General features: G+C 47.4%; 1 protein-coding gene across 6 annotated transcripts in view; it reads right to left on the bottom strand.

The window, feature by feature from the left end:
* Nucleotides 1-14,165, bottom strand: part of LOC139765190 (plexin-B-like) — a 538,550-nt gene that overhangs the window by 29,427 nt on the left and 494,958 nt on the right. For all 6 annotated transcript variants that reach the window (XM_071692470.1, XM_071692474.1, XM_071692472.1 and 3 more), the window contains exons 12-14: nt 1,794-1,927; nt 1,006-1,207; nt 715-861 (exon numbers count right to left, since the gene is read on the bottom strand). In XM_071692470.1, the coding sequence (XP_071548571.1) occupies nt 715-861; nt 1,006-1,207; nt 1,794-1,927 (483 nt within the window). The remainder of the gene's footprint in view (nt 1-714; nt 862-1,005; nt 1,208-1,793; nt 1,928-14,165) is intronic.

Genomic DNA, 14,165 nt, shown 5'->3' with positions numbered 1-14,165 from the left:
CGCTACCTTCCCCATATCTCGCAGCAAAAAAGGGTTTCGATCCCCGCCTCACCCTCAAGAAGACCCTACGTGCTAAAGTACAATGAGAGTGTCAGACAATTCCTATGGGGTACAGAGTAACTCGAATCCTTCCACGAAGAGTTCTTTATTCTTGGGGAGACGCAACGTCACCAAGTTTTCGTAATCAAATCAGTGTCAGGTAGAAAAAAAATAAGTTCCTAAAACTGCAGTGTGAAGAACCAACAACTCAGCTCCCGGAAGCGAGCACCCAAAACAGCAGAAGCGAGGCGAGACCCACCCCTCAGAAAGCACTGGCCACCCAAGCACCGCCCACAAGCCCCTCCTGCAAGCACCATCATCGCAAAAGCAATTCCTCTCCACTACTGTAGGCGGTTCACTTCCAAGTTGGCTTTCCTTATTCCTAAATAAAACCAATCATTTTACCAATCTTCCAAACATTTAAATATATAACAAGGGTGATTTAAATGCCCCTAACTGTAACTTTAATCAATTAGTTGCATCAAGCATATTATTATTACTATTATTATTATTATTAATATTATTACTATCCTAGTCCAGACTTTAGTTTATATCCACTCCAATTATCCAGAAAGCTCTAGATGTCTTTTAATGACCGACCCCGAACAGCAGCAGCAGAAGCCGTGAGTGGCGTGGGGCGAGGGGGAGCGCTAAGAGGGGGTGGGGAATACTCACCACAGGGCTGAAATCCACCTGTTCACGCAGGAGTCGCTCCTCGGAGAGGGAGTAGCGGGCGTCGTGGGTCAGGGCGTCCACGGGGCCCTTCTCAACCTGGTGTTTGATGGCTTTGTACAGCAGGAACAGCGCTGTCCCCGCGTCCCCCTGCCACAGGAGAGGAAAAAATTTAGGTCGCATTACTCAGGGGAGTCTCGGCGTGAGATGTGCCATGTTGTACACGTAAGACGATCTTCAACAAATATTACAACGGGGTTAACAAGAAAAACGGAGGCGGCGATAATAACTCACCTTGAGGTAGGTGTACATGCAGAGGGCCATCCAGTTGGTGAGCATCTTTTCCACCACGCTCTCCGTCCTGCGAAGCATGAGCTGCGGGTGCTTGGTGGCCGCGGCCGACGACACCAGCCGGAGCATGAGGCACCGCATCACCTCCGTCAGGTACTCCATGCGGCCCATCTGCAGCACCGTCACCAGCGACGCCACGTTCACCCTGCAGCAGGAGGCCACACACCCTCTCAGAGATAAGGCTACCCGGCTGAACCCGCAGCCCGCACTCTCCACCACCCACGACCAAGACGCCCCACACAGCATACCATTTTAATCCATGAGTTCGACGGTACGACCCCCATGGGCATGATGACCTAGCCTTATCACCCGACCCCCTGAGTCAGGTCAAAGGCCAGGTCATCATAACCAACGGGTCGTACCGTCGTGCTAAAGGAATTAAAAAAACAATTCAAGCAGTAAGATCCAACAACATTTTAACAATACATACTGTTGAGTTGTACCCCCAGATCCATTAACAGTTCTGCTTTTATCAAACAATCTTAAATAAACACTTCTGTCCAAAAATATTAGGAAAACAGGAAGCTTTTATCAAAGAACATTACAATAAATAGACATGTACACAAGTATATAGTCTGTATACTATAATAAACAGACCTGCTGACTACGATAAATATGTATGTAAAATACAATAAGCAAGCCTGTAGACTACAGTCAACAGGTCTGTAGACTACAGTAAACCAGTCTGTAGATACAGTGTTTGCAGGAGGGGTTATTCACTACTGACTTACTTGTCTCTGATGTTGAAAGACTTCTGGGATTCCAGGGTGTCAATGAAGGAGAGGAGGAAGTGCTTGTTGGCGATCAACTGCTCGAACTGAAGCATGGCCACGTCGTAGTTTGTGCGGGGGCCGTGGGCGCGTGCCTGCAGATACAAAGAGATAAACACACACGGTTACCTTCAACATCACAGGCCAGAACTCATCAACACTATATATGCCCACAGCAAATAAAATCTAACATTGCAAGACAGTACGATACCACACTACTTTGTTTTTACTACTTCATCGCAAGAGCGAGACATAATACAACACTACAATACCCTATGAAATATCAAAATACAACAATATCCTAAGAAATCCTACAACACCGTAATGCACCATAACTCTTATACATACCGTTACCATTATTACTTATTCAGTAACAAAAGCAACTTGATCTTGTGCTACAAAAAAATTCATATGGCGCTGAAGACCCCGAGCACCACAAACAACTGACCCACCGCAGCAAACACCTCATATGGTGTTAAGGCCAACTGATCTAGCGCTCTGAAGACAACTGACTCGGCGTCAATAATTCCACGGGAAAATGTAGGTAATAACCAGGAGGCGTGTGACCCCCATGACACGGGGTGAACGCACATGGAAGCGCGACAGCCGGTGGGGTCACAGGCGTGGTGTTTGTTCCCACCGTCCTAAGAGTGAAGGGTTAACAAGGCCACCAGGGCTTTCCAGCGTCCGTGATGACTGGAGGGGGTCTTTCCTGATCACCTGCTGGGGCGGCAGGAGGGATATACGACATGTGGGGGGGAGGAGGTGTTGGTGGGAGTGGGGTTACGTGACCGGGTCAGATACTGGTGAAGGAGAGGAGGAGGAGGAGGAAGGGGTAGGGGTGGAGGGAGCCTGGGCCAGCAGGGGTGAGAGGTGAGTCATGCCGGCATCACCAGGAGGGCCGAGGCTCTCGAGCCATAAGACGGCCGGAAAAAACGAAATTCACGAAGGGAATTCCAGCAGATTTGGCGAAAATGGCAAGGGTCGGGAATCTGCGGTCTGGGGCCGGGATTATGCGGTGGGGGTAGGGCTACAGGTTGAGGCAAGGGTCTGGGAAGCGATAGTGGTTTAGGATGTCCTGAGTAGAAGGAGGAGGAGGAGGTGCAGCTGGGAGGGAGGCGATCCATCATGCCCGCGACGGGGTGACGGTCCCCGCAACACTTTAAAGACACTGTGTACGACGGTGTAGTGCCCTTGGGAAACACACAAACACACACACACACACACACTACATAATTCATGTCCCAATGGCCGCTTAGATTTCCTCCTGTATTAATGGTCCAGTTAATAACATTCGCACAAGACCCTTGTCGTACCTGATATATACGACCCCAGTCAAGACGACGCTGAAGGTGCGACTCTTGATATTAAATGTCAACCATTCATCTACTGATAACACAGGAACTCCCTTATCAGTGACCCCCCTGGCTCAGTGATATCACGGTTGGGCGAGCACATGTTACTGCAGATGTGGGCGTGGAAGTATGGGGTCGGGATTCGAGTGCGGTTGTGTGTGTGTGTGTGTGTGTGTGTGTGTGTGTGTGTGTGTGTGTGTGAGCGTGGACGGGTGACAAGACGCATGTCAGCGGGTGTGATCCACGGCGTGGGCGGACCCCACACGAGCTCACCCACTGAACCAACAAGTTCAAGGTTGCTCCGTGCAACACAGCTTGGTGGAACAGGCACGCCTCGAAAGTGCTGTCCCCTTACAAAAGACACCAGCTAATTTTCGAGTCCAGAACGCTCCTGCTACACAATATTTTCCCGAGAGAATCGCAATGACCACATAGTAAGCTTGAGCGGTTCACGTACGCTTCCACTGTGAGTATTAATATCATCCTCATCCCATCGACTGGCGTGTATAAAAATGATCCTGTCGACTATCGAGTATAAAGATCTTCCCGTCGACTGTCGAGTATAAAGATCTTCCCGTCGACTGTCGAGTATAAAGATCTTCCCGTCGACTGTCGAGTATAAAGATCTTCCCGTCGACAGTCGTGTATAAAGATCATCCTGTCGACTGTCGACTAATGAATCACATGAAGACACATGGCAGCTGACTGAGGCACATTTAGAATGGGATGAGCCGGTGACACTTGCCATCACGAAGGTTAACGCTACAGCAACAAGAAACGACATCAGACGTCTTTCTAAAAATCCCATTCCACTCACAGCACCTTCCCCATTTGCCTTACCTTCCAATGCATGGCTCTCACCGCCTCGGTCTACCAATTTATACAAAGATGTTCTTCCTTGTCAAGATTAATCTGCTGAAAGGGAATCCCGTGTTTCTTTTCATATACAAATCCGAACACAACTCCTCCGCAACACACAGAGGGAGTTGCCAGTTTTCCACGGCAAATTACAAAGCGGTTCCCAATATGAATATTCAGAAACCCGCGCACAGCTGCCATTATGATAAGTGCGTCAAAATAGCGGGAGTGAAGGGGTTCTGGAAGGCGACAGAGGAGGAAGAGGAGGAAGAGGGGATGGCGAACAACAGGGGTGTAAGCATGACAGGGAGGAGGGAGATAACACGGGGAGTGAAGGATTGGGGGAGGAGACAATGGTCGCAGATAGCGGGAGAGAGAAGGGGTGAATACAGGCTGTAATGTATCAAGGGATACAGGGGGAAGGGGGGGATAGATAAGCCTGAGAAGGGGAGGCAAATGAGGACAATGTACCATGACTGCACGTCATGATGCGCTGGTTGTGGTGGAATGAGGGAGACTATGGGATTGGGGTGATTGAACTGTGGTAGTCGGTAAGTCGGGCAGACTATAAATATGAGATAAACACAAACAGTTGAAGTCAATACCCACAATGCACTCCAACCACCAGCTGATACACGCAGTCCTCCGCATCTGACCCCATGAACCCCTGGGTAAATATTTCTTGGCTACGCTAAATTTTACATAGGTACCCATTAGGACTTCCTTTATACGTTCCGTTTTCTTTGGCAGCGAAAATGGCAAAGACGACTCAAGCAAGCGTAAAGTGAATCTGTGGACAACGGGCATGCAACGAAGACATGCATGAAGTACACCCTAGCCGGGGGTACATAAAAATGAGCTGACGGGATCATATTTAACGATGCTGGCTTTATCTATCCTTGAGTTATCGCTTGGACAAACAAACAGAGAGAGAGACAAACAAAAACACGCCAGTCGCTCCGGCATGGGGATGATGTAATACAGGAGGAAGGGCAGGAGAGACGGGTTCTCGGAAACACATAAGGCGTAGGCATACACAAAACAAAAGAATCAAAATTAAAGGAAAGACAGACATACACACAAGTTAAAAAAAAAAAAAAAAAAAAGGAGGGAAGGGACTGAGGAGGGAAGTAATGAGAATGGAGAACAGGTAATATGAGACGAGGCTAAACTGAGGTAAAAGAGAGAAGATGAGAATGGTAAGGGGGAGGAGACAGGCAGAAGATGGAAGAGGTTTCACGGAGAAGAAGAACGAGCAAGACGGATGGGACGGGTTAGAATATATAACTCGGCATTGTCTAAATTTGGAGAGACGGGGAGAAGATTAAGACAACACGGGGAGGCTATATACAATATAACACGGTGGCTACGTCTCTCTCTGATGCAACATCTTGAAAAAGAAAATCACGAACGGAATCTCGGAGACGCTAGTGCCAGCGTCACACAGCTGGTCACGTTATGACTAACGAGACGTAAACGAACAGCAGCTGAGGCACTCACTGCATTGCTCTGCTTTGGCTCCCACGTCATTACCGAGATGGGCCCCGTTAGCTGCGTTGTTAAAGTGCCGGGATTGTAGACTCCATTGAACCAGCCCAATTTGTTTTGTCAACCTGATGCTGTTAAGATCCAACTGCGTCACGTGATTATCGTGTGGCCGCTGGCAACTCCAAGGGTGAGCCGCTGTAATGTCATTTTCTTTTCTTACACTGCTAAGCTTTGGAACTCTTTATCCACCACTCATTTTCGTTATAGCTGCCAGCTTTACAATTCCAAAAGGCAGCTTTTCCACTTCCTGTTGAACTCTTAAGATCATAATCATTTCTTTTCATCTCATTCATTTATTTACCGCATTTATTTATGCTTCACCCATGGCCTGGCCTTTATGAGGACTTTGGATCTGGTTCGTGAATGGAGCCTTCAATATATAGAAAAGTAGGACACGTTTCATTACTATGGTATAGTATGACCCACTGCATGATTATGGTACTGTAATATCATACCTGGTACAGTAAGACCCACAGTCTGAACACATTAAGTACCATTATTCTGCTACTCCAACTTGTACAACAATAATCTTCAAAAGGGTTGGACAAAGACATCACCAAAGGTGCACAGTAAAGTAACAGGTGATAAACGCACAAACCAAGTCAATCGGGGCGTTCATTCGACGTGTTCCGTTATGACAACTACATGATACGAAGAAACACGCTGGGAAACAAGAGTGGGTGGCGTACGGCACCACAGACGCAAGGGTAAATGAAGAATGTTATATACACCGAACACCACAGATGCAAGGGTACACGAGGCATGTTATATACACCCAACTGGATAAAATTCCAATATTGGTAGAGATCAAACGTTCTTTTACGACGACATTCATTTACACTATTCATGCCATTTGAAGAACACCACCACAGTGGCAACCCGAACCCTATGGGTAACCCGACAGGTAGCCTGCATCAAATGTTAAACCCAACTCAACCCAAGAGACACCTATCGCAGTTGCAGATTACCTGCCTTGTCACATGTTACACACACTTTACAACAAAGGGAACTTTTGCGAGTGCTCTTGGGCGAATGGAGGCAGCATGGCTTCAGGTGGGTGGGCCACTTGGTTCCTTCTCAGGCCAGTGTGTAATTATGGTAATGCCAGTCATCAGCGCTAAAACAGTGGGTTGGTATGCACCTGGGAGACGGGTAACAAGCCTCCATCATCGTCCGCTGTGTCATTCCCTGAACGGAGGTATTTGCGCACGAGACATCAAGGGCTCTGCGTGCACTCAGCGTCGACCAAGGTGAGTAGGGTCACGAAAGCATCATCATCACCCTGGTCTTTTCAAGGCGATATATCCCTCTCCCCTCCCTCCCTCTCTCTCTGCACGCTAACGACACTGCCTCCGGGAACCCCAGATGTCTTACCACGCACAGTGACAATAGCATTCATGCAAAACCACACCAGTAACGAACACCATCACGGCGAGCAGTGCGTGTGACCACGGAGATCGACGCAAACCCGTGGCACAACCACAAATCCCACACGCCAGCACATGGTTGTAAGCAGTATCTTGGTTGTGGTCGGCGCATCTTCTGGGATGAGTGAGGCAAATACAAATATCTTATAAACATCAATCAGCCATACGATATTCCATCTGGTGTCGACGTATATCTTCCATTGTTCACTACTGGGCATCTTCCATAATTCTCTTCCTATTACAGTCATCACTACTACCATCATTATTATTATCAAAGTCATTATAATTATCATTATTATCATCATTTCACAAATATAGGATGGATGGAGAGACTAAAAGCCAGCATTGGGACTGGAAGGTAAAATATAAGCAGTCTTATGAACCACCTACGTCCATATATAGCTCACAGCCCTAATGACATTTCGCACTTTTTACACTCGAGCAGCGGACAAAACCGTTTTAACAAGAAACTTCTAACTTTTTTTTAGGTTAAGATGGCAAACAGATAACTGCCAGGGAAGTTGGAAGAGATCAAACGTCAGCACAGACGAAAAAAAAAAGAAAAAAGTGCTTAATAATTATAAGCCCGTCTCAGAAACCAGCACTGCCTGGTAAAATATCGATCATGGGAATTATTGAGTAAAAGAAAAAAAAAAAAAAAAGAGCAGAGCTAAAGAAAGATGACTGAATCTACAGACCGCTACAGGTAACTACAGACATGTTTGTGTGATCGGAGAGAAGGAAAACTGAGGCAATGAAAAGATTTCAAGTTTCCATGTCGATCTGAAAATTTCCAAACTGAATTAGATGAAATAGGGAGTAATACGCCGACAACAGGCAGCAATACGCCAACAAGAGGACAAAACACCTTTACATGAGAAAAACAAGAAGAACGTTCTATAATAATCCAGATGTTAACGAATGGGAAGAACTAATTAACAACAGAGAGGGAGAACGCTAAAATCTAAAAAAAAAAAAGAAGTATAAAAGAAAATGTTAATAAACGGGAAGGCACGAGTGGTAAACTCCCCTCACCGGATGTACTGAACATTACCAGGGAGCGCCTTGCTTCACTGATTTCGTGAGCTGTCAAGACACAAACTTCCCTTAAGAGCGCCAGGCTAACCACGGCTTTTCCAGTCCGCAAACTCCAGTACCTACACATCCTACACCAGCAGGCCGGTCTGGTGGACTCTGGAGGAAATGAGCTAATTCTTTCTTGGAGACGGCCAGAGACGCCTCTCCGTGATTTTTCTAATGTTTGCCGATAACGGATTAAAATGCATGTGGACCCCCAGAGGTTGTTTAGACACTTCTCCCTTGTATCTACTTCAGCACCGCCTCATTTCCGAGAGGGTAACTTTCGTAAGATCGTGAAATCTGTTCTCTTAGTTCTCGGATCTTATTCCTCTATCCCAGCATTTTTCCCTTAATTTACTTAAGGAACTACAGAGTTAGTCTTATTCAACAATACTGGTTATGAATGAAAGACCGTAAATGATATTATACATGCAAAAATAGAAAAGACTTATCGACGTATGTAAATTTTAGAAGCAGGAACAATATGTGTATATGAATATATACATTTCTTTGTCTGTTCCTTAAATACCACCATCACCATTTCTAAGTTACGTGTCCTGCTTTTTAACATCATGCATATCTTTCATAAATGCAATTACTCGTCAATTTTTTACACACTAAATGTGCTTCTTAAACATATGTAACAAAAGTCTATTCTGCAAGAAACGATAAGTCTATTTATAACGAAATTTGCTGTATATTTCAATTACGTGGCACGATAAACTGGCCACGTTTAGTTCTACAACCAACACTCAATTATTCCTAATTCACACACACACGGTACCATACACCTCCTGATGGTCTTGTAACATGAAAAGCCATCACTTTTCATGGCATCAGGTTCAAGTTTCTACATCATGACACACCCTCAAATAAGATAATTAACCTGGTCTCTGTCTCCTAAGTAACACACACAGAGACAAACAAGGTTAAAATAGTGGTCAATACGAACGATAAATTCGCTCTCAGTAACACGCAAATGGTAAACACATACACAACAGTGACTTACGGTGAGTGCGGTCGTCGTGAGTCTAGTGGGCTCAAGAGCCCGGCGCGGCAGCTGGTGTGGGGCCAGTTATTACTAATGACGATGTGAACTATTATCTCGGCCACTTAACGCCAGCAATTAAAGGCCGGTGAGACAGCGGTCACCCCGGGCAGACGGCGGCGCCCCTCCAGCGGCCCATGTGCACTCGCCACCACAAGAGCCGGTGGAATTTATCTGTGGGCAAATGGGTCCACGGTGTCGCCGTGATAAGGAGCTCGTTTAGCCGAGAGGCCAGGATATGCCCGGCTCTCTCCACCAGCCTGTGCTGGCGTGGGATCAAACCCCTTAGTGTGGGCGTGGGACCAGCTCTAGTATGTGACACACCACAGTATTGGTTTCGGGAGTGAAGGGCGTGGTTTCAGAGCTTGTATGGGCGTGGGGGGTTGGTCGACAGATCCGTTGTGGACATGAGACCAAACCTGATGTGTAGAGCCCAACCATGGTGTGTGGGGATAAACTCAGGTGTGCAACCAACCCCAGTGAGGGCGTGGTAACAACCCTAGTGTGATCTAGAGACAGCAAGGCGACTGACGAGTGATGATGGTGGGTCTTATGAAAACCGCGTGAAGATAAGCGGTTCCGAGTTACTGCTGACATTACCTAAAACACCTTCCTTGTCTTGAAGGATTCAAATTTCAGGTTCAAGAGTTTATTCTCCAAAAAAATGGACTCCCATCTATAGACGAAGGGTACAGGACCAGCCTGTATAAGTATAATCACACACACACACACACACACACACACACACACACACACACACACACACACACACACACACACACACTTGCAGCAGCCTCCCGCGGCAACTTCACCAAGTCTCAAGGTACTCAACGATTTCTCATGCTACGAGAACAGGGAGCTGGCTGACGTGGAGGCGGATGAGAAAGGTTGTTGCGGACGGCATGAATGCGTCACACAAAATGGATGGGGAAGGGGGAAACATATGCAGAGTTAGGGTGGGCAGTATGGGTGGTGAGGTCACCGTCAAGTTAGATATGGTAAGATCCGGCAGTACGAGGGCACGGAATACAGCGTGCGCTGCTGTAGCAGTTGGAGGGATGCGGTACCGAGGAAGGTGGGGGAGGCAGGAGGAAAGGGGAGGCACAGGCGTGAGGGTGGAGCCCGGGGTATATGCAGGTTGTGGTGGCCGCCATCGTGGATCTCCAGGGGATAATTATAACCCCAACAATAAGGCTTTTAATACGCTAAGTGGAACATAAACCTGGCAACGATTAATGGGCTTGTCTTTATGCTCTCGCTCCGTGTATACCCCCATAACCCGACCTCTTCCTCCTCCTCCACACTCACAACAATACTTCCCCTCTCTCCTTCCTCTCTCTTGGATTAATTCCCTCCCGCTTCCAGCCTTCTGTCATGGCTGTAGTATTAAACTCGTAAGGCGGGTTGCTCACCCTCCCCGAATGAGTGAGAAGGATCCCTCACGCTCTCTCTAGTAGTCTAGAAAAAGCGTAAACCCCCCTCCCTACCCCGACACGCCCACGAGACAGCCGTGTAACCATAATCTGCCTGCGAAAGCACTCACGCCAGCAGTACCCCACTGGACGCCTGCATACCCTCACCTCGAGGAGTAGGAGATAAACGCATCGCTCTCCTCCTACTAAGGATGGCTAAAGCTCCACTCCTCCCACTCCCACCTGCTTCTCTATTATCCTCTCACGTTACATGCGCACCTCCTGCAAATCCTGCGCTACGTCAACGTGTGATTCAGATGTAAGTGTTAGTTAGGATGGCTGGTCTTACGTCCGCCTGACCGTGACGCACTCACGGGCCGCCCAAGGTCGGGCGCGTTGGTTCCAATCCTGGTTGCGATGTGCGGTCCAGTCAACCCTGCTGTTCATCCATCCAAAGGGGTTGGTCGATAAAACGGGTTACCTGGCTCAGGCTATGATTCATATATTTCAGACAAAAAAGTATGCTGTAGCTGTTTATAATACGGGGAAAAGAAAAACATATACAATAGACACATCTGCAATCCACTTCATACGTATCATAAAACAGAAATATATACATGTGCAAACAATAAAGGTAAATAAACACACAAATACATATGCACACTCGTAAACGTAACACACACACACACACACACACACACACACACACACTGCCACACACATACCCCAGATAAGGAGCAACCATTTAAATTAAAGCAATGTATAAGGCCACAACCAGACTCTGACACACGACCATCACTATAACCAGTGGACAGCAGCAACGCAGTCCAGATGACCCCTTGACCCACCGCCGCCGCCACCTAGACCCCGAGCGAGAGGGAGGGAGGGAGGGGAGGTCCTGAGGGAAGAGTCGGACCTGAAGATGGACTGTGGCTGGGGCAAGGGGTAGAGACTGTGTACTTGGGAACAAGCCGGAACTCTCGGTGGGGTATACCACAGGATGGATGATGAACCTGGGGGCCAACGAGGGGTCAGGACCGTACTTGGAAGGCAAATCCTGTGGGCTGGATAAAGATCAGAAGGGCCGGGGTGGATGAGAGAGAGAGAGAGAGAGAGAGAGAGAGAGAGAGAGAGAGAGAGAGAGAGAGAGAGAGAGAGATAGAGAGAGAGAGAGAGAGAGAGAGAGGGGGGGGGGGACTATGGAAGGCGAGACTTGAGGTTAGGTCGGGACAAAGACTTGGAGGTTAAGTGGTCTGAACTTGTGGGGGGAAGGATGGCTATGGGAGCTACGTTAAGAGGAAAGGGACCGGGGCCTGGTAAACGACCTGGGTAGCTGATGAAGACCTGAGGGAGTGAGGGGAAGGGTGCGGTGGGGTGGGGTTACGAGGACCTGGAGGCTGTTGGTCGCCCGAGGGGTCACCAGGACAACACTGGGCGTTGTACGTAATTAATAGCTGAAGTGGCGCGTCTGGTGTTTGCGCTCGGCTCATCGCTGGAGGGGCGTCTGTGCTCGGCGTTGAGTCATGCGCATGTGCCGCCGGTTCAACAGCACCTCCCTCAAGACTTGTTAACACTTGTATTACACAGCTTCCTACCACGCTGCACCACGCCAGCCACGCTGTTACTAAATGATTCCTCTTACGTATATGGGGAGGCCCTTCCACCACATTGCAAGTAAAGGTTCGAGGAGCACTCGTGTATGTTACTAGTGTACGGTCGAACACTCAGCTGGTCCTGCCCAATGAAGAGTGACAGCTTTATAATCATAACAATTATCCCTTGGCCAACCAGGAGTTTACTGACCCCACTCAACTTGTCTGCCTTCGGATACGATGTTCAACGACTTAAGACGTTCACTGTCAATGACATACGACGTTCACTGTCAATGACATACAACCAAAGTAAGACACATCGTCCATTTGAAATTCCTGCCCGAGTGCTATTCTCTCATGGATTACCCCACGCCATGCAGAAAAACTCAGTCACCATAATCTGGTCATACATATCCTTTCCTGTTAATTCTCCTTACCTATTAAGTCCATTTACATAGGCAGATAGCAGACCCTACAACAATGAATCTCTGTAGGTCAAAATGTATTCTGTATCTATTTGTTACTTACCACTATCAGCATAAACGGCTGTTCGTAGGGAACAGACGGACAAACGCTGGCAAATATATGCTCTTTAAGGGAGAGGCATACCAACCCTTCCGTGTCCACCAGGTTCAGACAAGGACGATCAAATTCCCACACAAAAGGCGGGTAGCTAAGCTCCACTGACATGTCTGGAGCAGATAATCAATTAAAGATCAAAAGCACACACACACACATGGCTCTGCCTCCCCGGATCGAGCAGTCGTAGAACAGACCCGTGACAGACTCGGACCTAGCGCATCTAAGGACATGCAACAATGACCTCCTTCCTCACACATCACGGACAATGGATGTACCTTACTAGAATGTGGAGAGAGAGGATTCTATATCACAACGGGACAGATAACTGTTGCAGGACCAAGCTATTTTCTTTAATATACACCTAATTGCTTTTCCCGTTTTGGCGTGGTAGCGTTGAGAACAAACGGACAATGGCCTCACTTGCACACATCCCGCCTCGGGCTGTCATGGGCAATCTTGCTCTTGCTTGTTTTTTTATGTTAGCTGAGACTGCACGGGCAGCTGATTATATATATATATATATATATATATATATATATATATATATATATATATATATATATATATATATATATATATATATATATATCCTAGCCTGAGCCAGGTAACCATTTTATCGACCAACCCTTAGGGGTGTATGAACAGCTGGGTTGACCATGGACCGACTGCCACAACCAGGCTTCGACCCTGGGCGGCCCGTGAATTCAACACGGTCAGGAACGTTAACCGTTACACCACGGGAATCCATTCAACTACCAAAAATACTTAATTGCTATCATTCTAATTCTCACTTGTTCTCGTTTTCCAAAAAATTGATAATACTTCTGCTTCAGTCCACCAACATTCTTCCTCTTATAATCTATATCCTTAAACTTTTCCCTCCCTGCTGTTCGTTCCTCACTGCTTTCCCTCAACGTGCCGTGCCTGGCAGACTCGCCTCCCGTCAACCGACCTGGCCATATCTTCATCCCACCCGCCAGCCTCTCTCCCTCTTCTGCACGTCGGACCATTATGTTTCCATACACCTCTGACGCAGCCTCCACTAATGCATTCCCCGGCTGCCTCAACAGCACTTCATCCTTATCTTGTAGCCTACCCGTGATTCAATTTCTCATTCACGGTCTCCTTGAAATTCAGCTTCACATTTTTCCCTCAAGTTTTCAGATTCTAACCTCGGCTTCTAATTCGCATCATCAGCCTATGATCCACCTAGATTATAATACTAAAATACGTTATCAATGCACTGGATCATCACTAATTCTGCATCATGCACACTATCACACCCTCCACACCAAAAAACAATTATAATTTTCTGTATTTCCCACACTCTCATGTCTCGTCAGCTGCCAGAAGAGAGTACAGTCTCGTCAAAAAAAACCTTCTCGCTTTAAAAGCGTCCATCCTCTCCCTGCAAACAAGTGTGGCGCAGAC

This window comes from Panulirus ornatus, chromosome 53, assembly GCF_036320965.1.
Source record: "Panulirus ornatus isolate Po-2019 chromosome 53, ASM3632096v1, whole genome shotgun sequence".
In the NCBI taxonomy this organism is placed as follows: Eukaryota; Metazoa; Arthropoda; class Malacostraca; order Decapoda; family Palinuridae; genus Panulirus; species Panulirus ornatus.
The sequence above is the reverse complement of the archived record's forward strand: the minus strand, read 5'-3'. Positions and strand labels throughout refer to the sequence as shown.